At 45.3% G+C, this 23496-nt stretch overlaps 1 protein-coding gene across 3 annotated transcripts in view; it reads right to left on the bottom strand.

Moving 5' to 3' along the window:
- Positions 1-23496, bottom strand: part of LOC146854167 (aldo-keto reductase family 1 member B1-like) — a 222542-nt gene that overhangs the window by 55447 nt on the left and 143599 nt on the right. For all 3 annotated transcript variants that reach the window (XM_085651943.1, XM_085651944.1, XM_085651942.1), the window contains exons 8-9: positions 20838-20921; positions 17393-17475 (exon numbers count right to left, since the gene is read on the bottom strand). In XM_085651943.1, coding sequence (XP_085508069.1) covers positions 17393-17475; positions 20838-20921 — 167 coding nt within the window. The remainder of the gene's footprint in view (positions 1-17392; positions 17476-20837; positions 20922-23496) is intronic.

The raw sequence follows: 23496 nt of genomic DNA, 5'->3' as shown, positions 1-23496 counted from the left end.
GCATAGGTGAGGTTAGGCCATTTACCCAAAGTCGTCAAAGTATCCCTGGCGTCTTCTGGAAACAAATGCCACAATCCTGCTCCCCAATTCTTCCCAGGCACCCCATTCATGTCTATCGCTGCCTCGTAACTCTGAAACCACCTTTGAATGTCATCCCTCTTTTTTAACTCTCTGCCCACATTCTTAGGGATGTGTACGATTCTATCTGCATGTCCTGATGAATTGCTGCCACCCTCTGAGCTGGGTCTACTCCTTTGACCCAGATCCTTCATTTTGATTTCATAATCTAGCAATATTCTTTTCTCCTCCATGGCTAGTTTGAGCTTCTCCTATTTAGTTACCACCTTCCTTGTTTCCCGTATGTCCTCCAGCTCCTCTGGGGACAAGCTACTGCTGCCTGGCCTGGGGGGTTCCCCCCCCCTCCCAAAAGCACATCCACCCTGGAAATAGGATCCTCCACCTCTCCACTGAGATCACCAGATTTCCTACTGGCATATCTGGCTGCTACCAAGGCCCTCCGCGCCTTTTGTAGATCATCCTTCCTGGTGAGGCCTCTGACCTGGACTTTCAGGTTCTTGCAAATCACTTTCAATTCCTTTACGTTGTAGGATTCCAACCTATCCTCCTCAAAGGCAATTTCCATGGATGCAATAGATGTGGCTCTTGATTCAGGCAAGATGAAGTAGCAAGTTTAAAACTGGCAATCTCAAAAATAGGTTCAAAGAGAAAAAAGAACCAGTATGTGGTACGTAATGGTCTGCGATATGGTATTAGTGCACACCAATCACTGTAAGTCAAGTGCAAACACAATTCCTATCCTCACCGCTGACAACCAATGTTAGAAATGGGGGTCTCTAGTTGGCAAGGGCTTGCACCTTTGTCCAAATAGGGACCCTTCTTCCTAGTCAGGATAAGGGACTTACACTCCTAAAATAACCCCTGCTCACCCCCTTGGTAGCTTGGCATGAGCAGTCAGGCTTACCTTAGAGGCAGTGTGTAAAGCATTTGCACATAACCAACAGGAATACAGTGTAAGCACTACAAAAGGGTACCACATCAGTTTAGAAAAATATCCAATATTTTTATATACTTAAGACCAGACGAAAGACGATTACAAATCCACAATACAGTACTTCAAAATCTTCAGTTAGCAAAATAACCTTGTAAAACAGTTTCTCGATGTCGATAGCTCAGTCCGGGGCTATCGCGGCGTCGTGAGCAAACAAATCCAAACAGTTCTGGCTGACCGCGGTGGGAAGACCCGCAAACAGTACCTTTCAAAAATGCAGGGCGTCGATTACCTCTTGTTGAGCTTCCAAACACACGGCGTCGTTCAGCGTCGGTTCCGGAGGTCAGGAGTCCTCGGTGCCCTCGAAGTCACACGCGTTGCAGATCAAACTCCTCTTTGCTGAAGTCAGGAACGCTGGCGTCGGCAGGCATCAGGTATTGCAGTGCGAAGTGCAGTGGTGGGGCGTGCGGTGCCCTCAGGTCGCGATACGAGCAGCGGGTCGGTGGTGGCATCAGTGGCTTCGTCGGTGAGACCAGGGTCGCGGTGTGAGATGAAGGCGGTGCTCGTCACAGTGCTGTCAGGTCACGGTGCAAGCAGCGTCGTCGTCGTGGCTGAAGCGCGTCGGCTGATGAACTGGAGTCGATGGCACCGGCGTCGGAAGGCCAAGGCTGCGGTGCAGGATGAGGCCGGTTCATTGTGTAAGTTTACGGGTGGTGCTCTCGAACCACAGTGCAAGCAGCGGCATCGAGTCCGGTGTGGAGCGACGTCATCGGGGATACCAAGACGTAGTCGTGAAGTGAGGCGGTGCGGAGTGCGGTGCCCACAGGTCGCGGTGCGAGCAGCGGCTTGGTGGTGGCATCAGCAGGCGTCGCCGGTGAGACCAGGGTCATGGTGCGGCGTTACGGCGGTGCCCTCTGCGGTGCCTTGAGAACATGGAGTCGGCAGCGGCGTTGTAGACGCGTCGGGCTTGAAGTCTTTGCTGTTCCTGAGACTTCTTGAGCAGGGGGCAAGCTCTTCCTCACGCCCTTGGAGAAACTCACAAAAGTAGATTGCAGAAAGTTCAGTCCTTTCACTGCCCAAGACAAAAGCAGCCACTGCAGGCCAACACAGCAAATCACACAGCAAAGTGGTTGTTCCTGCTCACAGCTTCTCTAGCTCTTCTTCTTGGCAGTCTTCTTGATCCAAAAGAGTTCTAAAGTCTTGGACTTTGGGCCCCAATATTTATACTAGCAAATCCGTTGTCCTCTGAAGGTAGAGGATCCTGTACCTAGTTCAAACCAGTTCTGGGTGCATCCTGCCAGTGTGCACCTTTCTTCCTTTGTCAGTGTGGGCCAGGGTCATCAGACGCACCACAGGAGGTGGAGCCAGCATTGTGGAAGGCAGGCACAGCCCGTTTCAGACCCAGGTGCTACTCCTCCCACCCATCTATGTGCAGATAGGTCTATTCAGCTCTGTGCTGACTCACCCTGTCTCCTGGAGTCTCCCCCAGCCCCTGTCACTCACAAACCAGACAGACAATACACAAGCTAGCAGAGGCAGGCTGGATGGTTAGGTAAGAAAATACCTACTTTCTAAAAGTGGTATTTTCAAATACAGAATGCTAAAACCATCTTCACTACAATTTATTTTATCATTCTGAGTTCAGGCATCCTAAACTTGAATTTCTACAGTGTTCCCTGGATCAGTTAGGATTATAGGATGTTATAATTAAACTGCCCACTCTGGCCTATAGGGAACAGGTAGCCTTGCAATAGTGAAAAACGAAGTAGGCTGTAATTCACTATCAGGACACGCCATACACACCAGGGCATGTCCTACCTTTAACATACAATGCACCCTTCCTATGGGGGTTCCTTGGGCCTACCTTAGGGGCGACTTACATGTAGAAAAGGGGAAGTTTAGGGACTGGCAAGTGTGTGCACTTGCCAAGTCGACATGGCAGCCCCAGGCTGCGCACAGGCTCTGCAATGGCAGGCCAGAGTTGCACTTTACGGGCTGTTTGCGTGGGTGGCACAATCCAGTGCTGCAGTCCACCAACATCATCTGATTTATAGGCCCTGGCACTCGCAGTGCACTTTACTAGGGACTGACACATAAATCAAATAGGCCAATCATAGAAACACCAATCCATAACACATTTTATAACAGGAGCACTTGCACTTTACCACTGGACAGCAGTGAGAAAAGTGCGCAGAATCATTACACCAGCAAAAACAGAGTCAAAACCGGGAGGTCAGAAAGCAAAAACTCAGGGGAAGCACGCCAAAAGATGCCAAGTCTAACACTGACTGACGCGGGCAGATTGAATAATGCAAAACACTTATGTTAGTTGTTTTGCTCACATTTAATTGGGAGGCCAGAGAGGCAAACTACGAGTGGGGCAATGCCCCAACGACCTAAGGGACGGAGTGCCATTGCAGCAGAAGGAGAGGGCGCTACAGCATTTCTGTTAAGAGAAGTGCCTGGTGGGAGTTATGACTGTGTACCTTGGAGTAGAAGTGATCTTGCTTCATTCACAAATGACTTTCCCAAGTTGAGAGAGAAACCAGTGGAATGGTATACATAGGTTGATCGATTTGTGAAGATGTTAAAGGTTTTTTGGGTGGATTGGAAAACCTTTTTTTACATTTTGGTACCCAGTGATTTGTGTGCAGAATGTGGCTATAGAATGGCATGAGAAATAGCCTCTAAGAAATGCAGTGACAGGTGTTCCGTCGCCATTGGTGATGAAAAAGTATCAACAAGTGATGACCTTTTTGACAGCAAAAAATAGCAGCTAAAGATATTGATTGGGTCAAGTTTGACAGGATGACCCAAGAGCCTACAGAGTCAGTGCATGCTTATTATGAGAGATTGTTTTTTTTTTTTTTTTTTTTTTTTTTTGAAAAACCTTTATTGACGTTTCAATCACTTACACGTATGGGCCTACAACCCCCCGGGGCCGGCCGCTAAGCAATCAGAACAATAAAAGCACATGTAAACACAGGCGGCACCTCGGAGAGCAAAGTCTACAATACAGTATAGTCCGGCCAATGAGCCGCTCAGGTAGGACACCAGGAGAGAAAGGGTTTTTCATTTTATAATAAAACAAAACAGTAGGATCAGGTGCCAAATAGTTTCCCAACAGCGATAAGGGGCAAGGATAAGAGACGCAAGCAGCAAGCAGCAATACATTGAATCAATGGCGCAAACACGGGAAAGGACGGATGGGGAGCAATATCAAAGATAGTTGCGCCTACAGGTCCCCGTACCTAAAGCCCAGCGAACCCCCCGGAAACTGTGGCACACATTAAGAGCAAGCGATTCACAATAAGAGAGGTGTACCGCGCTGATCCCAGAAAAACAAGCAAAAAGAAACAGAGAAGAAAAAGGAGGCCATGGAAAAAGAGATAAAGACTAAAGAGTCCCCTCCCCCATCCCCCCACCCTGCACCTCTGCGAATGAGTATGGCCCCACCCCCCAGCAGTGTGCCTGTCGCCCTGGAACTAGACCCGAAATATAGAAGAGACAGGGAAAAAAGGAGTAAGAAAGAGCCCCCCCAGACGGGGGGGCGGAGGGAATGTAATAAACTGGAGGAGGGCCTTCAAAACATACCCCCGGCTTCTCCCTCCCGCACGGTGGAGTCTCCCCACAGCAAACAATTAGCAGCACCAAGTTGATCATATCAAAAAAAGGAGGGGGGGAGTGGGGAGCATTATGCACCAACTATGCGAATAACCATGAGAGCACGCAACCATGAGTCCGCCTGTCTACTAGGTGACCACTCCCGAAGGATCAGCCTCAGCCTTGACCGCTCTTTGCGATTCTGCCCATGCCTGCCCCTCGACCCAGCACCATGTCCGATGTCCCAAGGTACAGGAGTGTCCAAAAACAGTCGGGAAGCGACGCACACAGGTGGGGTGGAAGTCTCTGAGCATCAGCACGGACCGCTTCATGGGGGGGCGTCTTTTCCAGTGCCGCCCCAGGATCTGCACTGCACACAAGGTCCAGACAGGCTGAAGCAGTCAAATGAGACACACGTTGCTGGAATCGTCCCTGGGCCGCCGGAGATTGCGCACGGGACAAGGCCACCATCTTCCGCTCAGGTCCAATACCTCCGGAGCAGATCAAGCCCACAGTTAGCCGACCACACGGTAGCATACTGTCCGGAGTGTCCGGCTGTACACTAATCGCGGGGGGGGCCGCAACATCTTCCTCCTGTGTGCAGTGTGGAAAGCCACTGTGTACTTGTGGACCAGCATGCCGCCACTGTCCCAACGCTGATACCACACCATCTAGCTTCCTCCCCAGGACCCCGGCGCCATGAGCCAAGGAGTAATGAAGGGCACCAAGGGCCTCCAGGAGGTCGCCGTACCCCAGAGCAGCTCTCTCCGATCGCTCTGCCACACTCCCGACCGTCACACACCCCCAGTCCCGCTGCGTCCCAGCGGACAGGATGGTAGGCTGCATAGTGACAAAATGGCCGCTGGGAAGGCCCGACTCGTATTGGGGCCAGGACCCCGGGACCAACGCCTCAAGGTCCACGTCGCTGAAGACAGGGATCCTGGGGGAGGAACAGATTCAACCGTTGCGCGGTCACGGGCAATAGTCGTCTCCGCCACGGACCAGCTCCCGCAAAAAGCCGGGAGCAGCCCGCAAGGATCAGGCCGAACCAGGGACGGCGTCCGGGCAGCTCACCGTCAAAGGCAGGGGCAAACACCACAGAATCCGAGAATTGCACACCCGGGCATGTCCTCGGTCCGCAGTGCTCAGCAGGGGGGGAGCGACCACAGCAAAATGCAGGCCGAAGGGAGCACCACCCCGGCGGACCGACTCCACCCAGTCACCACAGGCCGCTGTTGTTAAACTGCCGCCCGGCCAAGGCGTCCACTCGAGGTCCCGGCTTCGGGACCGCACGGGCCGCAAAGTTCAATCGCTGATTTCTCCGGCGGTACTGCAGTCAGAAACCTCAGGGTCACACGATCGGTTGCCACTTTCGTTTACGAACACGATCTCGTAGCGCAGAATAAGGATCTCATGCAGGATATCCGTGCGGGATGCGGAGGTTCATGGAGCCGGGAATCTACGCTGCCGTCCCGGTCGCCATCTTGGCTCCTCCCCTGAGAGATTGTTGCAGGTGTTTAAAGAGTATAGTGGAATGGAAACTCTTGAGCCAAAAGATATGGGAAATGTTGTGCTTCGGTTTGTGACAGGACTGGAACATGAGGTTGGTTCAAGGATTCAACAGCATTTGATTTGTTGGCAGAATAAACCAGTTGATGACATTTTGAGGTATGTGAAATACTGCAGTGATGAAATAGACATGAAACAGAAGTTGTTGAAGGAGCAATTGATGGTGGTGCAGATGAGAGCCGCACAGAGGGGAAACCCAAGTCAATCTTTTGTGAGAAATGTTGGTTCAATGCAAGGAGTGTATCAGCAGGGTGCTCCTATGATGCAAGGTGTAAATAGGTTCTGACAACAAGGTAGAGGTTGTGGTGTTCCAATTGACTCGAGCACTGGAGCTGATGTGGCCACTTTGAAGAGAACAAATACTTGTCATTATTGCAATAAGTTCGGGTAGTAGAAGCTGGAATGTCGTCTTAATCCTCATAACATGGTGAATGGGAAGTTAGGTTCAGAATTCAGGGTTTACCTAGCCCCAGAATAATAACCCGGTACAGTCACAAAATGTGAAGAGACCGAGAACGCAAAAATTTAATGTGCCACAAGCTTCAGAGTGCAGGTTCCACAAGCCCCGATGCCGCAGCAAAATGTGAATGATCCCAGATTTACCTCAAATACAGTCCTAAATGTTAATCAAATTCCTTCCAGAATTGGGGTGCGCTTAATAAATGTCCTATGTTTGACGTGTCTGAAGATTATGGTTCTGACCTGTCACAATGATGGTGCCTAAGGAAGGAGGGGGATTGTGTTCCTGGTGCAGTCCTTGAGATAGACCTGGGTAGTCCATTTGTGGAAGGTGAGGTGAATGGCCATCCTGTATCATTCCTGATTGATACTAGTGCTACCCGCTGTACTGTAAGAACAGAGGAAGTTCCACACCTAGCCCTCCCTGTAAAAAGAATCCAAGTTGTAGGAGTTGCAAATCAGCAAATGACAAGCCCAGTGACAAAGGAAGTGCCTGTTAAAATAGGATCTTTGAGGAGAATCACCAGTTTGTGGTGTGTGATCAGAGTCCTGTAAGTTTGGCAGGTCGCAACTTGTTTTGCAAACTAAATTGCGCAATTTATTGTACTCCAAAAGGTGTGGAGTTCCTAACCTATGTTCAGGATGTTGCCTTTAAACTGGCAAAGCAGGGTCCAGACATTGGAATGTTCCCCTTGTTGACAAATGACAATTTGCCCTCAGAGTTCACAGACAATGTGCAGCTAGAGGTCTGGGACTATTCAGGAAAAGAAGTAGGTCTATTCAAAGGAGCCGAACCTGTTCCCATTAATGTAAAGCCAAACTTTGAGTACCAAAGAACTCCACAATATAATTTGACCCCGAAACAATTGCTGGGGTTACTTCAGTGCTCGACCTCATGATACAACAAGGCATTTTGAAGGAGACAATAGGAAGTCCATGTAACCCACCCATTATGGGCTTGCAGAAGACTAGCGGTAAGTACCGCATTGTCCAAGATTTAAGAGAGATTAATACTATTGTTGTTTCATGTTGTCCCATGGAACTGAATCCAGTTGTGATATTATTTCAAATTCCATGTGAGGTTGAGTGGTTTATGCCAAACCTTCTTTTCTATACCGTTGCATGAGGAATGCCAGTTCCTTTTTGCATTTCGGTTTCAGAAGCATATTTTAGGGTAAACAGAGAATCCATCTATCTTTAACCAGATCCTCAAAAAGAATCTTGAGTCCTTAATCATGCCCTGTAATTTAGTGCAAGTCCAGTACATCAACGACCTGTTGGTTGAGTCGAACACACAGGAGGCTTGTAAACAAGACACTATTGCATTGTGGAACCTTCTCGCTGAGAATGGACATAGTGTCCACAAACAAATGACAGTATTGTCAAAAGGAAGTCCTGTTCTAGGACATCATATTGAGAAAGGAACGAGGTAGGTGTCACAAGAAATAGTCTCGGCAATTCTGAAAATGAACCCACCGGCTACTCAGAAAGAAAACAGGATGTTTTTAGGAATGGAAGGCTATTGTTGTCAGTGGATCCACAACTTCTCCCTAGTGGCCAAGCCTTTACAGAGGGTGACACACAAGTATGTGTCTGATTTGGTACCTTGGGATGGCGACTGTTTGGTTGTCTTCTGATGGCTGTGAGATAACCTCGGTCGTGACCTGGCTGGAAATGCCTAATTACTATAAAGCGTTTTCGCTCTTTTTCAGTGAGAGGGCTGCACTCTCTCAGTGCTTATACGGTTACATGATAATAGTTGAAGAACCGCTGCCTACTCTTCTGCTACCCTTGATCCTGTAGCTGCAGCACTGCCTGGATACCTTAAGCTCATAGCTGCTACTGGTGTCAACATTGATAGGTGTGAAAGTATTGTAAAGGATCATCCCTGGACTGTCTTTGTTGCCCCGTACCTGCATACAATACTTACAAATAGCCGCTTGACCAGATATGAGCCAATCATTCTGTCAGAGGATAACGTGACATTAAAGTGTTGTGCTCCTCTAAATCCTGCAACTTTGCTGCTCTTCCCTGAGAATAAGTGATGATAATGAAGTACAGTAGGACGGTCTCGATGTTACTTAACTGTGCACCAAGCCAAGATCAGATATCCAAGATGAGCAACTGCCTGAGTCTGATTTTGTGCTGTACATTGATAGATCTTGTCTACGAGACAAAGCAGGAAACTTGAGAACTGCATACGCAGTTTGTACATTATCAGGAGTAATTTTAGCTTCCTAGCTTCAAGGAGTAACATACGCACATGTGGGTGACTTGATTGCTCTTACAAGGGCATGCTGTGTTTCTGCACAGTTGAAACTTACGATTTTCACTGATAGTCAGTCCCCATGAGAAATGGGGTAGATGTTAATAGGCTGCTCGAAGCTCTACAGCTACCTGCCAAGATTGCGGTTGTGAAATGCTCTGCACACCGTAGTGGAGATGGCTATGTAACAGTCGGTAGCAGATACGCTGACGAAGTTGAGAGTTACTGTGCCCTTAGTGCTTCTGCATTTAATTGCGAGTACTGCAACAAATCAGCAGATGAGACCAATTACAACCTTTTAACAAGCATTGGCATAGCCAATAGGTCTCGCCTTTGGAACCTTATAAGTATTTAGTTATGCAGTACAATATCCTTGGTGCAACAAAATCAACAGTTGCATGTCTAAACACTTATAAAGTCCCAAAGGCGATACCTATTGGCTATGCCAATGCTTGTGTTTGCTTATTTTGCAAACCTGCAATGTGGAAAAAGAGTGGGAAAATATACACAATAAAGGAGCAGGCCAGAGCTCCTACATGCCAGCACATGCACTGAAGTGTACTCCTTCTCATGCTCCTGTGCACATGTGATCAAACAAAATGCTCTCAATCGTAGTGCAGACAGCCAGTGAATAAAGTGGGTTGACCAACTACAGTGTAACCTGATGTCACGGGGCAGTAGATGAGCTGTACAACGGATGGGTGATCTGCAACTCTACTTAGCAGAACCCTTGCTAAATCAGGAAATGAAAAAAATCAAGGAGCAGCACCAAAGGAATTGCTAATGGTACATAAAGCAAGTAGGGCAAAAATGAGCAGCTTTTCCTTCCATGTGAAAAGTTATGCACGCATAGAACAAAGTGAGCATCTCCCGCTTTGCACGCTGAAAGTGTTCAGACCTTAAATGGACTGCAATTTCTGTCTCTAAAGGTGGGGCGGGTGGGCAGAATGAGGTTTTGCGAGCTGCGAGGATGCCACAATTCCTAATCAACAAAATACATTTTTAAAGGCACATAAGCTGGCACTGGAGATTAGAGAATGGTGAGGGAGGTATAAAAGGGGAGCCAAGGAAGGTCGAACTACTTCTACTCACAGCTCCGATCTTTTGGCCCTACCCTCGGTTTGAAAAGGAAAGGGCTGTGGACTATGTCTGGGAATTCTAGTCAAACCGCCCACTGTACAGGCTAATGTGCCTCCTTTAGGCTGCTCTGCCCTACAAGATTTACTTTAAGAGTTGGCGAGGGTTAACTTTACCGGGTGTGTGCACAACTTTACATTGACCTTTCAACAATCACGTCTAGCCTAGTCAGTGGCTGCAGGGAAAGCACACATCACTTTTTGTTGCCGACAGCTTCAATGCAGCCTTCACACAAGTGACAACGAAGGTGTTCGTTCTTCCACTTCAAATTGTAATATAACAGCACTGAAGTGCTGCTTGACCCTCCCATGCGTCTGGTAAACAGGTTCATGTTTGCCCTTCGATTTAGAGAGGAAATGTTAACAGCACAGGTTGTAAATGTTCAGAGTCCCTCTGATAGTGGGCTTGATAGTATACAGAAGGTGGTGGGGAGGGCGGGCATGTGACCAGATGACTTTAATTAAGACAGCGCCTGCCTTTCAGGCGTCCGTGCAGTGGGGGAAGGAGGAGAGGTACAGAGTGCATTTAAAAGTGATAGCGCGACGCTCCGATTAAAACAACAAAGCCACACAAAGGGCATAGATGGGGGACTTAGGGGGAACAAAGGAGGAACTGTAATATATGTAAGTGATTTAAAAAATGAGATGATTGAGCTGCGCGGCTGCCATTATTAACTATATGAGACCGGATTCCTTCAATTAAGACAGCGCCTGCCTCACGTCGGTGAAGCGCGGGATGGAGTGGTGGGGAAGGGAGCGTATTTAAAACTGATAGCGCGACACTCTGGATAAAAAAAAAAACAAGCGCGACCCGGCTGGGAGTTGTGTGGTGCGCAATTAAATAAACAAGTGAGACAGATGTGAGCGAGTTACACCAGAGACTTCACGAGACAGACCTCGAAGAGAAGAGTCTGATCGGAGGCAGAACGAGATAGCGTGAGAGAATGAGACATACCAGAGCAGCATTACATCGCGGCGCTTGAGCTGCGCGGCTGCCGTTATTAACTAAATGAGACCGGATTCCTTCAATTAAGACAGCGCCCGCCTCAAGTCGGTGAAGCTCGGGATGGAGTGGTGGGGAAGGGAGCGCATTTAAAACTGATAGCGCGACACTCTGGATAAAAAAAAACAAGCGCGACCCGGCCGGGAGTTGTGTGGCACGCAATTAAATAAACAAGTGAGACAGATGTGAGCGAGTTACACCAGAGACTTCACGAGACAGACCTCGAAGAGAAGAGTCTGATCTGAGGCAGAACGAGATAGCGTGAGAGAATGAGACAGACCAGAGCAGCATTACATTGCGGCGCCGCAAAAGTGAAAGTAATTAGCAGAGGCAGAGAATGAAAGCGGTCTAAGATTAGAAACACAACCGATCTTCCTTGCAGTAAGGGAGGGGGAGGAGCGGGTGAGAGAGGGGGAGGAAAGCCGGCCATGCGAGGAAAGGAATGCTAGAAACCAGGATAGCAGCTGTGCGCATGCACGACATCGCGAACGCAAGCTGGAGGCCTGAAAAAAGCCACTAGGTTAGCACTTCCAAAACCTGCTTACTAAAACTCTCGCCAGAGCAGCGCTATAAGCGCTGGCTCAGGCGAGACCTAACAATCACATCTGATACAAGGGAGGAAGCTAAGAGGTTATAGGAAGTAGTGAATGAGGCAGAACAGCAAAGTTGGGTCAGAGCAGGTTCATTAAATGAGATGATATTTGGGTTTCGGCCGATTTAAGACCTGTGTAATGGCTTGACATTACCACGTTCCTGCTCACATAGGGAGGGATGCCATTCTACACTTGTTTCAGCAGACATGGTTTAATCCCAGGTTCAGGTTGATGGCTGAAGGATTGCATCACAGATGTGGTGTGTGTCAACAGATGAATGTAGGGAAGAGAACTGTAGCAACACTGAGTTACATAGGGAGATCAGGAGGTCCATTCAACAGAATGCAATTGGACTTTATTGAGATGCCTGTGTGCAATTGACTAAATGTGTATCTTTTCACGTTGGGTTGAAGCTTACCTGACCAGAAGAAATGACAGTCTGACAGTAGCAAAGTTCTTGTTGAGGGAGTTAATGCCTAGGTTCAGGTTCCCGTCTTCTCTGGAGCCAGACTGAGAAACTCATTTTAATAATGAGGTCTGGAGAATGTTGTGTGAAGCATTGCAAGTGGAGCAGAGACTACATTGTAGTCATCGTCCTGAGGATTCAGAAGTTGTAGAACAAATAAATGGCACACTGAAATCCAGACTAGCCAAATTGTGTGCTTCAGTGTCTCTGAAATGGTCTGATGATTTGCCTCGCGTTAATGAGTCTTCACAGTATTGCTGATCGGAGGACAGGATTGTCTTCTCATGAGATCAGCATGGACAGAGCGATGAGATTGCAGATGTATCTGCAAATGCACTTGTGAACAGTACAGATGACATGATTCTTGATTACTGCAAAGGACTGGCTGACGTGGTGCATTCTGTGTCTCTTCAGGTTGAAGCTGTCACAGCAGTGCCACATCAGGAGCAGTGCCATAACCTCAGTCCCGGGGATGGGCTCTGGCGAAGAAGCATGTTAGGAAAATGTGCTTGGAGCCTCATTGGTTTGGTCCTTACCAGGTCATTTTAGTGACGACTGCAGTCAAGTGCAGAGGTCTCCCCAACAGGATGCATGCCACCCAATCTCGCAGAGTTGAGTGCCTCTTAGATGATGTAACAGCACCTCTCCCAAAAGTACCAGTTGTGACCGAGAGAAATCAGGAGCAGGTTAGACAAACTCTGGGGTAACAACAAGAGGTTGAAACAGCACACGTTTGTTCTGAGGGGGGTGTCTACAGTTGAAAATGAGGAAAGAGTGTCTCTTCCTGTGGTGATGACTGAGCCATATTCACATCCTGAAGAAGGTGCTGTGGTGAAGCGAGTGAGAACTGGAGAATGTTGGCCAAGATGGCAAGAGAGTAAAGGCAAATTTGTCTGAGGAACATGTGCTGCACACTATTCTAGAGGATACTGAGGACTCTGACCTGAGTGACAGTGAAAAAGAAGGGCTTGCACTCATGAGATCAAGAGAGCTAGAGCACCCTGTCAAAGGTACTCTTCACCTGAGTGGACATATTTTGCAACAGATGACAGAGAGAAAGAGTTTGGGATCTGGAGGATCAAAGTGCAACTCCAACTGAAACTCTGAGTAGACACTTGTGGCTGAACTAGGTTTTGACTATCCCTTGCCACTGAACCGATTGACATGAATTATCACTAGCTTGATTTCTAGACTGAATTTTGAAATGCACTTTTGAAATAGAGACACTATAAATAGACTTTCTTTGAAGAACGAAGAAGAGTACTGAGGCCCAAGGCTGCTGAAGGAGCACAATGTGTTATTTAGAAGAATACAGAGTAGTTCTAGGAAAGACACACAAAGGTGTTGTAAATAATTTGTTTTACGTCATTCGAACTTTGTTTTACCATTTGCACAGGTGGAAATCGACAGAGAAGATTCTGCTGCTGGAATTTTTCACCCAGTGGTCAGATTTTAGAAAAATTATGAAACCTAATAATAACAATAGCAGACGTAGGTACATATTAGCAGTTGTGTTAATAGCTGTGATATTAGTATTGATCATGTTGCCTAAGGGTTATACTCACTCATGTATTTGAATTCTACTGAGATTAGATCTTGATTCACCCCTAGTACACCAAGTTCTACTGACAATAGCTTTCCGTCCACTAAATGAAAGGGAATTAAAAGTAGATTTATCTAGAGGAGATCTTTCTTCAAATGTGTGTTATAAGTTGCTTTCAGAGTACATTAACACTATAAATGCTAGGGATTGCTACATCTGCACGCAATTCCCTGCATCAGCTGAAGAGGGTATCACGTACCATCATATTCCTTTGACTTATGGTGTTACTTGTGGCCTGTTAATGAATCTTTTGTATGAACACGGTCATTTTCAGTATTATTCTTAGAATTATAATTTCATTTTTTCAGAAGTCCACATCCATAAGCATTTAAATGGTCACCCTGAAGCTAATAATATAGATAGAATTAAAGGATTCTTTAACCACACCATGACACTAGACACTGTCTTTGCTTATACGAACAATTTGACTTGTATTTTAACAGATGTAGACAAGAACTTTATAAATTCCGTTGAGGACAGGAGGAGAGGGATGGAATCTAAATCAAAGAAATTTAAAATTGGATATCAGTGGGCTAGAGAAGAAATGAAGCATCAACTGGCAGAGCACTAAGCACCATTGAGTTTAGATTGGAGACCCAAGGAAAAATTATGCATATTTAAATAAAAGTCTACAGCTGATACAAACCTTAGGGAAACAGTAAAGGCAAACACACCTTTAAGGCTAAAGGGCACTGGGAGTCATTATTGGTAGGTAAAGAGCCTGTTATTTCTGGATTGTATTATGTTTGTGGAGCACATGCATATTGTAGGTTGCCCAAAGGATGGTATGGTACATGTTATTTAGGTATAGTTTTTCAAAAATGTATCTTGTGGAACATTTTGATGATCCTGTATGGGAACAGAAGACAAGACTCAAAAGAAGAGATAGTGCTAGACAAGTAGTAGAAGATATATTGGGTGCGATGATCCCATCTGTGGGTGTTATTTTGAATGACATCAAGATTAGAAAGTTATCCACCATTGTGGATAAACTGTCCACCAGTACAGCAGGAGCTTTATTAGTTGTGGATACTGAAATAGTTGCTCTAAAGTCCATGGGTTTGAAGATTCGCCTTGCTTTAGACATCCTCCTCGCGCAAGAGGGTGGAGTCTGGGAGATGTTAAAGGCCCAACAATGTTGTACTTACATCCCTGACAGGAGTAAACATTTTTATTAAGAACGTTACTGATCTGAAGGGAGATTTGAAGGAGTTGGAAGCAACATGTACTTATGAAAGCAATTGGAAATGGATTTGCTTCAGTGGGTAGATGGTTTGGATATCTGGAAAGTGGATTAGTGGTATTCGTCTTGAAGCACCTTGTGATAATTTTTCCTTGTGCAATATTCCTGGTTTTGATCTTTAAAGGACATGAGTATACAAGCAAAGAAGGGAGTGAAGACAAAGAGAGCAGATATAGAATTAGTTGAAAGTCAGAGTAGATACTATGATACATGAAACATCTAGAGGAATCCAAACAAAAATGTATGAAACCCATGAGGTTTTGATTGGTCCATCACATAGCTAGATTTGCCATCAGAGGCGAGATTGGAGCTGCATAATTTTGGCTCCACCCTAACACGTCACGGAAACGCAATATATATGTGCACTTAGCACCATATACTCTGTGTGTCTAACTTTATTAATGAGAAGGGAAGTATTCAATTTTATTACTGAAATGCTTTTAGTGTAGAAACTAGATAATCATGGCGTGTGCACTTTAAAGTTTAGCATAATCATGAAGAAATGTAGTTCTCGTACATATTTACTCTTATGTCACAGGTTGTGTTACATTCATTTGAAAGTACATTACACAATGTAAGCACGAACTCATTTACCTAAGTTACATTTATAATAAATTTGTACATGCACATATAATCATGGAGTCAAAGTGCACATTTTAGTGTTCATCTAAGCTAACTTAACTATGCCTGAATCTCGTAATGTATTTTCTGTTTGTCTTCCATGTTCTCCCTCTGTAGGTACAGTTTCAAGGCTTTATTAGCTAGAGAAAGGAGTGCTATGTAGTAGTGATAGTGAGGCCTGGGAAGAAAATCTTGGCAGCGACGTGAAGAGCTGAAGGTGTCTATTCATTGTGTAAGATTAATGGTGTATCATCCAAAACCGTGAGAATGCCCAGGTTTCATGGAATGGGAAAATCTGGAGATATTGCCACTGTGCACGTGAAGTGCAATTACATTGGTTCCTGGAAGGATGGTGGGAGGATTGAATGTATCTGTATGGTTTTTTTTTTTATGTATGTATACACTGTTAGAGTTTAGAGCGGATCCCTTTTGACTTAGAGGGGTACAGACCTATGCTTGCCGTATTTTTGTGTAAAGCTAAATGCTAAACACTTGTTTCCTTTTAGAGCATTTCTACTGAAATCCTTACTATGCTGACACTTTCCTGTTTTACTTTCTTATTCCCTGAATCCTGAGGTGCAGGGTGCTCATCCTCGGACCCTGCACCTCCGCCTGGGACAACACCTGGTGGCCCTCCGCCCTCGGGAATCCACCCACCCCTACAGACCACGCACGTAACCTCGGTATTATCCTAGACTCCTCCCTCTCCATGAACCGCCAGATCAATGCCATCATTTCCACTAGTTTCAACTGCCTGCACATCCTCCGTAAGACATTCAAATGGATCCCCCCGACTGCAGAAGAACCGTCACCCACATGCTCATAACCAGCAGACTGGACTACGGCAACGCCCTCTACGCCGGAATCAACAGAACTCTTCTACACAACCCATCCAGAACTCCGCAGCCAGACTCGTCCTCGGGACAACGCATCACGTACACATGACCCAACACCTTCGAGACCTCCACTGGCTTCCCGTCGAGAAGAGGGTCACCTTCAAACTCCTCATCCACGCCTCGAAAGCCCTCCACAACATCAGACCCAAATACCTCAACGAGAGAGTATCCTTCCACGTACCCAAGAGGAATCTCCACTCCGCCAACCTTGGCAGAGGTCCCCCTGCAACCGCAGAAACAGAACAGGCAGGAGAGCCTTCTCCTACATCGCAGCCAATACCTGGAAGGAGCTCCCTGTGAACATCAGACACTCCCCGACCCTGCACACGTTCAGGAAGGACCTCAAGACCTGGCTCTTTAACTGACCCGGAGCTGCATCTCCACCCCCCTAGCACCTTGAGACCCTCACGGGTGAGTAGCGCGCTTAATAAACCCCCTGATTGAGTGATTGATTGAATATTTTTTTAGATTTCCATTCTGAACCATCCCCAATCCAACTTAGAGGCCTGCTTAGGTGACTTACAATTTTTGCCATTTGTACCTATGTGGTTGCGCTTGTCGTATACTGATGCTATCAAACTGAACTTACTTTGTCAACTAACGGTAACTTTTTTATTCTGTACCAGAGCGATGATTAATTTGCATTGATTTGATTACTAATTTGTAATAAACCACCTTGACTTTAGTTATGAATTCCTGGTCCTTATTGTGTGGTCAAATGGGCTACACAGATTTGAATTGTTTTATTGAATGCTAACTCCTTTGCTCCTCAGTCAACCATAAAGTTCTGCCAAATGGTAATTGCTTGCCAACAATAATATCTGTCATTTATTTTACTTCTAAGATGCAAGTGTGTGCCAATATCCACATCTTATCTTAATTATAAAAAATATGAGCGCCACCTTTTACCAACCAGGATACTTACACTTCCAAGTCACAGAATCGCAAGTTTCTGTTAAAGCTCAGAATGGTGTCCATATCATCTTGATCCAGTTTAAAATCAAATACCTGGGAATGCAGGAGAAACAGAAATTGGGTCAATTGAGCAACACTGAAGAAATGGTCAATAAACTGCCAATCACAGAAGAATCGAGACAGTGTCTTGTAAAACGCTATACACTGCAGTTTTAACAGGCATCCATCATGGAATTTGGGGATCCTTACATTATCAATTTAGAACTAGTTAACTAGCGGATGGGGCAAGCTGCATATTAGACATTGGGCAAATTGTCTGCTAAACATCCTAGAAGAATAAAAATGGTGGCAACTTGCGCAGACATCACAAAAAGCACAAACAAAGATATGTATTTCTGATTTATGAATAAAGATCCCATCATTTCACATTTGTACTTTAAATGAGGAAATGGATAGAAACTTCCATCTTCCCTTGATTATGATTTTCAATTATAATTGAGAAATTTAATGGCCAGGCTCAACCCGGAGATGATGTGGTCACACCCTTATCTGGCAGGTATTGGTATGACCCTTCCCTCCCCTCCTAAAACTACCCAACCTACCATTATTAAAATTGCCCCAACCCAGTTTGATGAAAGTTCCTCCCTTCCTAAATATTTATTTTGTGCTTTGTTACAAAATATTCAGAATTGTAGTTGACAATGTTACTTACCTCTAACTACAGTTTTCTAACACTGCACTTTCATAGGTTCACCTGCTTTTAATTATTCCTTATCACCAGTTGGGAAATCTTCGGTTTAATGAAGGTAGCAATAGTGAGATTTGTAATTGACACACAAGTCTGTGCAGACTTTTACCCACATCATTGCATGTGCCCAAAAAATCTAATGTGGAACAGAAGCTTGCACAGGGGGTCATCTTCAGATTTTCAAAACACAAGTGTGTAATTGGAGAGTAGTCTCGCAGGAGGATGCTTACATTATATACCTGTGCTTTGAAAATCTGAAGATGAGGGAGTGTCATTCATTAATTTATCAAAGATATCAACACTGACAAGCTGCAGTTCTAAACAGTAATTTGTTTCTCCCCGCCCCCCCCCCCCCGCACTTGATCTTCCACAGGTTCAGATGCTTTGACTTAAGTAAGGGCCACCCTGTTGCTACAAGGCTTTGGAGAACCTCCTATCTTCCTGAAGCTTTTCTTCTCGATTGATTAGAGAAGGAGCAACTCTTGGTGGAAGCCAGCAGCATGATCCTTGACAGTAAAGTGCAGTTGTCTTCATCATTTTTTGTCACAGTGCCAATAGTTTGGCTGGTGGCAAATCAAAATATCGATAAAAAATGTTGTCTGAATTAATATTGTTGCCTAAACATTGTTTATAAAATATAATTCCATTAAGAGAATATTTTGTATTATTAACTCAATTGGGAAGATATTTTTCTATACAATATTTAAGAACAAAAAAGTTTTGTCACACAATATTTCAGCATTAATTTTTCTGCTCCCGTACAGTTTCTATTTGTTTCGAAAAGAGTTTCCAAACGTCCCAAAGAGCGTTTTTTAGAAGTACCTTGACCGCTTCCACCCAGGTTGAAGTCCACAAATGACTAAAGCACCTTGTCGGAATGCTGCAACTTCTTCAGAATAAAACAAGCATTGGCAAAGTCAATAGGTATAGCCATAGTAGGTGGATGCAATGATTATTTTTTTAATTTTCTAATTGCAAACATGCCACAAAAAACAGAAAATGTGCTACTGCCTACATATAACTGCAATATGCTTGCAATAAAAATGTGACATTTAAAAAAAACATTCAGTGATGTGTGACAAAGCTTTTATAAAATAAAATGCTTGTTAAATACATGGCAGGCCTGATTATATGACAACATGAGTAAATGTCCAGTATTTGTAAAGCGCGAACAATTACCCGAAGGTGTCAAGGCACTGGGGTCCGTCGGGAAGATTAAGCGAGCTATTGCCCAGAGTCACATGGTGCTGGGCAGACCCCTGCCGCCAGAGCCGGGGATCGAACCGTGATCACCAGCGTCCAGCGTCAGTCACCCTGGCCACTGCGCCACACCACCTGTGAGCATGCTAACAGACTAGAGAATGTGTGCAAGAGGCATAGTGCCTAGAAAGCAGACTAATTATTTGAATTGTTATGCTAACAAAATGTGTGCTGCATTGCCAAGTTTTTATTTGAGAAACTCAAAATGTTTCTATCGCTGCTCAAACTAACTAAAAAAAGACACAGACAGAAACCTTTCCATTTCTCTCACGTGCTTTGCAATCGCAGCTGCACGGATGAGTGACCTTAAAAAGATCCAAGACATTAGCATTAGCATTCATTATTTATGCAAAAAGGCATGTGGTCAACACATTAATGTTGCAAGATAGGAGTTGAGCAGAAACAATCCTGCCACGCTCCATATGAAACCAATGGTACTGAAGGGCCAGTGGCTGAGGGAGGCTAGGGGCATATTTACAAAGAAATGGCGCAGCGCAGCACTACAAGCAATATAGCTATGATGCACAGTATTAACAAGAATATGGCACCCCCACCAGTGTTTTTTCCTTGCACCAGCTCAAAAAAGCTGCCTAGCGCCAGAGCAGGCGACCATGACCGTGGTGCAAGGGTGCCTGCGTTGCAGGAATGATTGTGTTTGTGCATGAACGGACACCTCCACATATGGAGCAGAGAATTGCACTACTGGAACGTCGGAAAGTGACGCTCCAGTGGCGCAATGCCAGTGTAAAAATGTCCCAGAGTTCCAAATGCGGACTCGATGACAGCATAAGATATGTGCATAAACTATTCATGACTTGGCATAATGATGCTCAGCAAAACAATAAGCCATATAGTGAGAAGGCTAATAAGAATTTGGACATTTTGGGCAGGGAATAAAATAATAGGCTACGGATGTGTGATGAAAATATGATTAGGGCTTTTCTAACATTTGCCCTAAATTGCATAATGACTGCAGAGTTGTTCATAATAGCCATCTTCATTCTGATGCATATGATTTGCAGTTGAGTTAGACATAATAAAATATTCCACATAGTAAAATACCAATTATTGTGTGTGTTTACTAATTTCGGGGTACATAGGCATAGCTCCATTTATGATCACCTGGAGATAAGAGATTCTCTGACCCTTTTGCCTGACTTCCAACACTCACGCTCTAATGGATCATAAATCGCTAGAGGCAGGAGTGAGAGACACTTGCAAGTCCTCATTTGCTTTGAAAAAGGCATTTATCCTTTTGGGGCTAAGAGAATCTACCAGATGACCCCAGTGGTCTTGGGGTGAACATGACAAAAAGCAATAGATCAGATTTAGGTCACCTGACTGCTTTCACTGTCTCCATAAAACACAAGCTCTATTAATCTGACACACAGAGCACATTTCACCCCTGAAACTAGCACAGTGGTACAGCCCAAGTGTTGCACCTCACCTGAAAGTTTTGCTTGATGCGCTCCGGAGTGACTGATTTGGGAATTACAATCAAATCTCTCTGGATTTGGAACCGCAGTAACACCTACAATAAAACAAAAGAATACTTTTAAATAAACGGTCCTCTGAAAACAACCTCCAAAACTCAGAGGATAAATGCCTTCTAGCTCTTGTGTCTGCCCATTCTACTGACATGTAGGGTCGCCACTTGAAAAGAGGTGATGAAACCAATAAAATGTCAAGATAGTCATTATACGGCTTTGTATAAAATCATAAAAGATAATGCAGTAAAAACAAAAACACAACACAAAAAAAACCCAATTAAAACATAATTGAATAACACATAAATTCGTGAATTGTACGTTTTGCACTTGAGTAATACGAGGCTCTGCTTCCCTGAGAGGCCATTTTGTTGTGCCTCACGCCATCTCTTGTCAGCATTCTAGTTTTCACGCTGCGTCCCGCCTCAGCTCACTACGTAATGGCACGGGAGCGGGCGGGTAGGCTCTCTACCTATTTGGTATTTTACCTCTGCATCTGTTTTAAACCAAATAACACATACAATCGTGAAGTGTACGTTTTGCACTTGAATCTGATTTTTTTTAATTTGAGTTCGAATCGGCACTTTGCACTTTAGTAATACGAGGCTCTGCTGCCCTGAGAGGCCATTTTGTCGGGCCTCACGCCATCTTTATCATTAACAGTGGGGGTGGGATGTATACATGAGGTGTGATTGAGATAGAGATTGTGTTGCTTGTAGGGTATTGGTAAGGTTGGAGACCGAAGGGATTATTAGCTTTATCTAACAACAAAGTTAACCCATGTAGGGTTGGTAATCTTATCCTTAATACCCGCAGCATTCCGGCTCGGCAAGGAGAATGAACCACTCCCACCATATAAGAATTGTAACCTTCTGGTTGGACGCCAGGACACATGGGTGAACAAATAAAAAGAAGAATGACCTACTACAAAAGGGGGAATTTTCTAAATGTTCATCAGACGGTAAAGGGTTGACCTCCCTAGTATCATTCCCTGTATTGGGGGAACGGCCTGAGTGACAATTTTGGAGTCAGTCCAAACCTGCTAAAATCTAAAATGATTTGAGGTAAGTACTTTAAAAACATCAGCACTGCGCAGGGAAATTGGGGTAACGCGATCGGACACTTGTGAATCATGAACATTTGGTGGCTGCTGTTTAAAGGACGGCTGGGGTTGAAAATGTGGTTTGTAAAAATAACGTAAAGGTAATAAAACAATGTTGCTCCTGAATACCGGTTTTGCTTAAACATCCAAAAAGCAAACTCCGCACTAATAATGGTGATCTAAAATTAATGACAACATTATCACCACATCTGGCCACTGGCCCAGGCCCAATAGAACCAACCCTGCAAGTCAATAAAATACTGTTTGCAGAAGAGAAGGAGAAATTAATGTAACACACGCGCCAGTTCAGAGTTTTATCAAAAAGTTCTTCAGGCGTCTCCCTCTGATCCCTGTGCAAAGGAGGAACACTGGTTAAGATAGCCACAGAAGGACAAGAAGCTGGAGGTAGATTCACCACTGGTTGGTTGAGGTTAAGACATGACCCACTGTTCTCAATTCCATGAGGGATGGGATCATCTGGGAAATTTAGGCCCTAGAGATTATGCAAGGATTTGGCAGGTGAAGAAAAGGGGGTCAGGTGAGACGAATCAGAAAAATTCTGCTCAGAGGCCAGGATAGTAATATCAGGGCAGTGTATGTCTGTTGGAAACCTCCAAAATGTCATAGGCCCTGAAGCATTGAGGGAATTAAATTGCCCATTTGCCTGGCCCTGGGTTACTAGGGCCACTAGTACATGTGAAACCTGCTGCTGCTTAATAACAGACAGATCCTACTCAATTGCATTTAAGAGGGCGATAATTGGGGAAAGCTCCGCTAGAAGAAGTTCCTGAACTTTGATGATACAGTCCTCTATTAATTGTAATATCAAAAGGGTTTATGTGCAGGTGTGCTCTCCGTACCCTCCATAGGCAATGATGGTGGCTGGACCTGGCTTGGGGGCCAAAATGAGAGACATATTTAGTTATCAGCCTCCATAATTTTATCTCAGGCCACCCGCCTAGGCCCTTTAACATTTACGGGTGGCTGAGGGCTTTCAGAAGCAATGGACGTGATGCCAGATGCAAACCTAATGCTCACCGTAGGAGGATCGCTGGGTGATAGCACTGTATCGGAAGATGTAGAGACTGCATTAGAGACTGCATTTGCACCTGAAACCACACCAGAATGAGGGAAAGGTGCCTTTCAGTGCAGTTTCGGTACTGATAACCCCCAAAGCCCTCTCTTACATCCTATCTATTGAGGTGCCTTTTACGGGGGGAGTGGAGGTGGGAGAATCCTCTATGGCTTTTCTTTTGCCCATATCACAGTAAAGTTGGTCACAGAGCAATAGGAAAAACGAAGAGAAGGTACCTCTGGATGAAGACCCAAGAGGGCAGCCCAGCCGCCACCGAGCTCTGACGGGCCCGTCCTTGGCTCAGACTTTGCTTAGGCACAGCCCATGCATGTCCCGCGCAGTGGGGCTGTCGTTGGCACTATAAATCGCAAGGGGAGTCTTGCTCCTCCTCCTCTCAGTTGCAGTGAATGGTGGTGGTGCCTATGGGCGCAAAGGCTGATGG

This window comes from Triturus cristatus, chromosome 4_1 (assembly GCF_964204655.1).
Source record: "Triturus cristatus chromosome 4_1, aTriCri1.1, whole genome shotgun sequence".
Lineage (NCBI taxonomy): Eukaryota > Metazoa > Chordata > Amphibia > Caudata > Salamandridae > Triturus > Triturus cristatus.
This window is presented reverse-complemented; position numbering and strand designations above follow the sequence as displayed.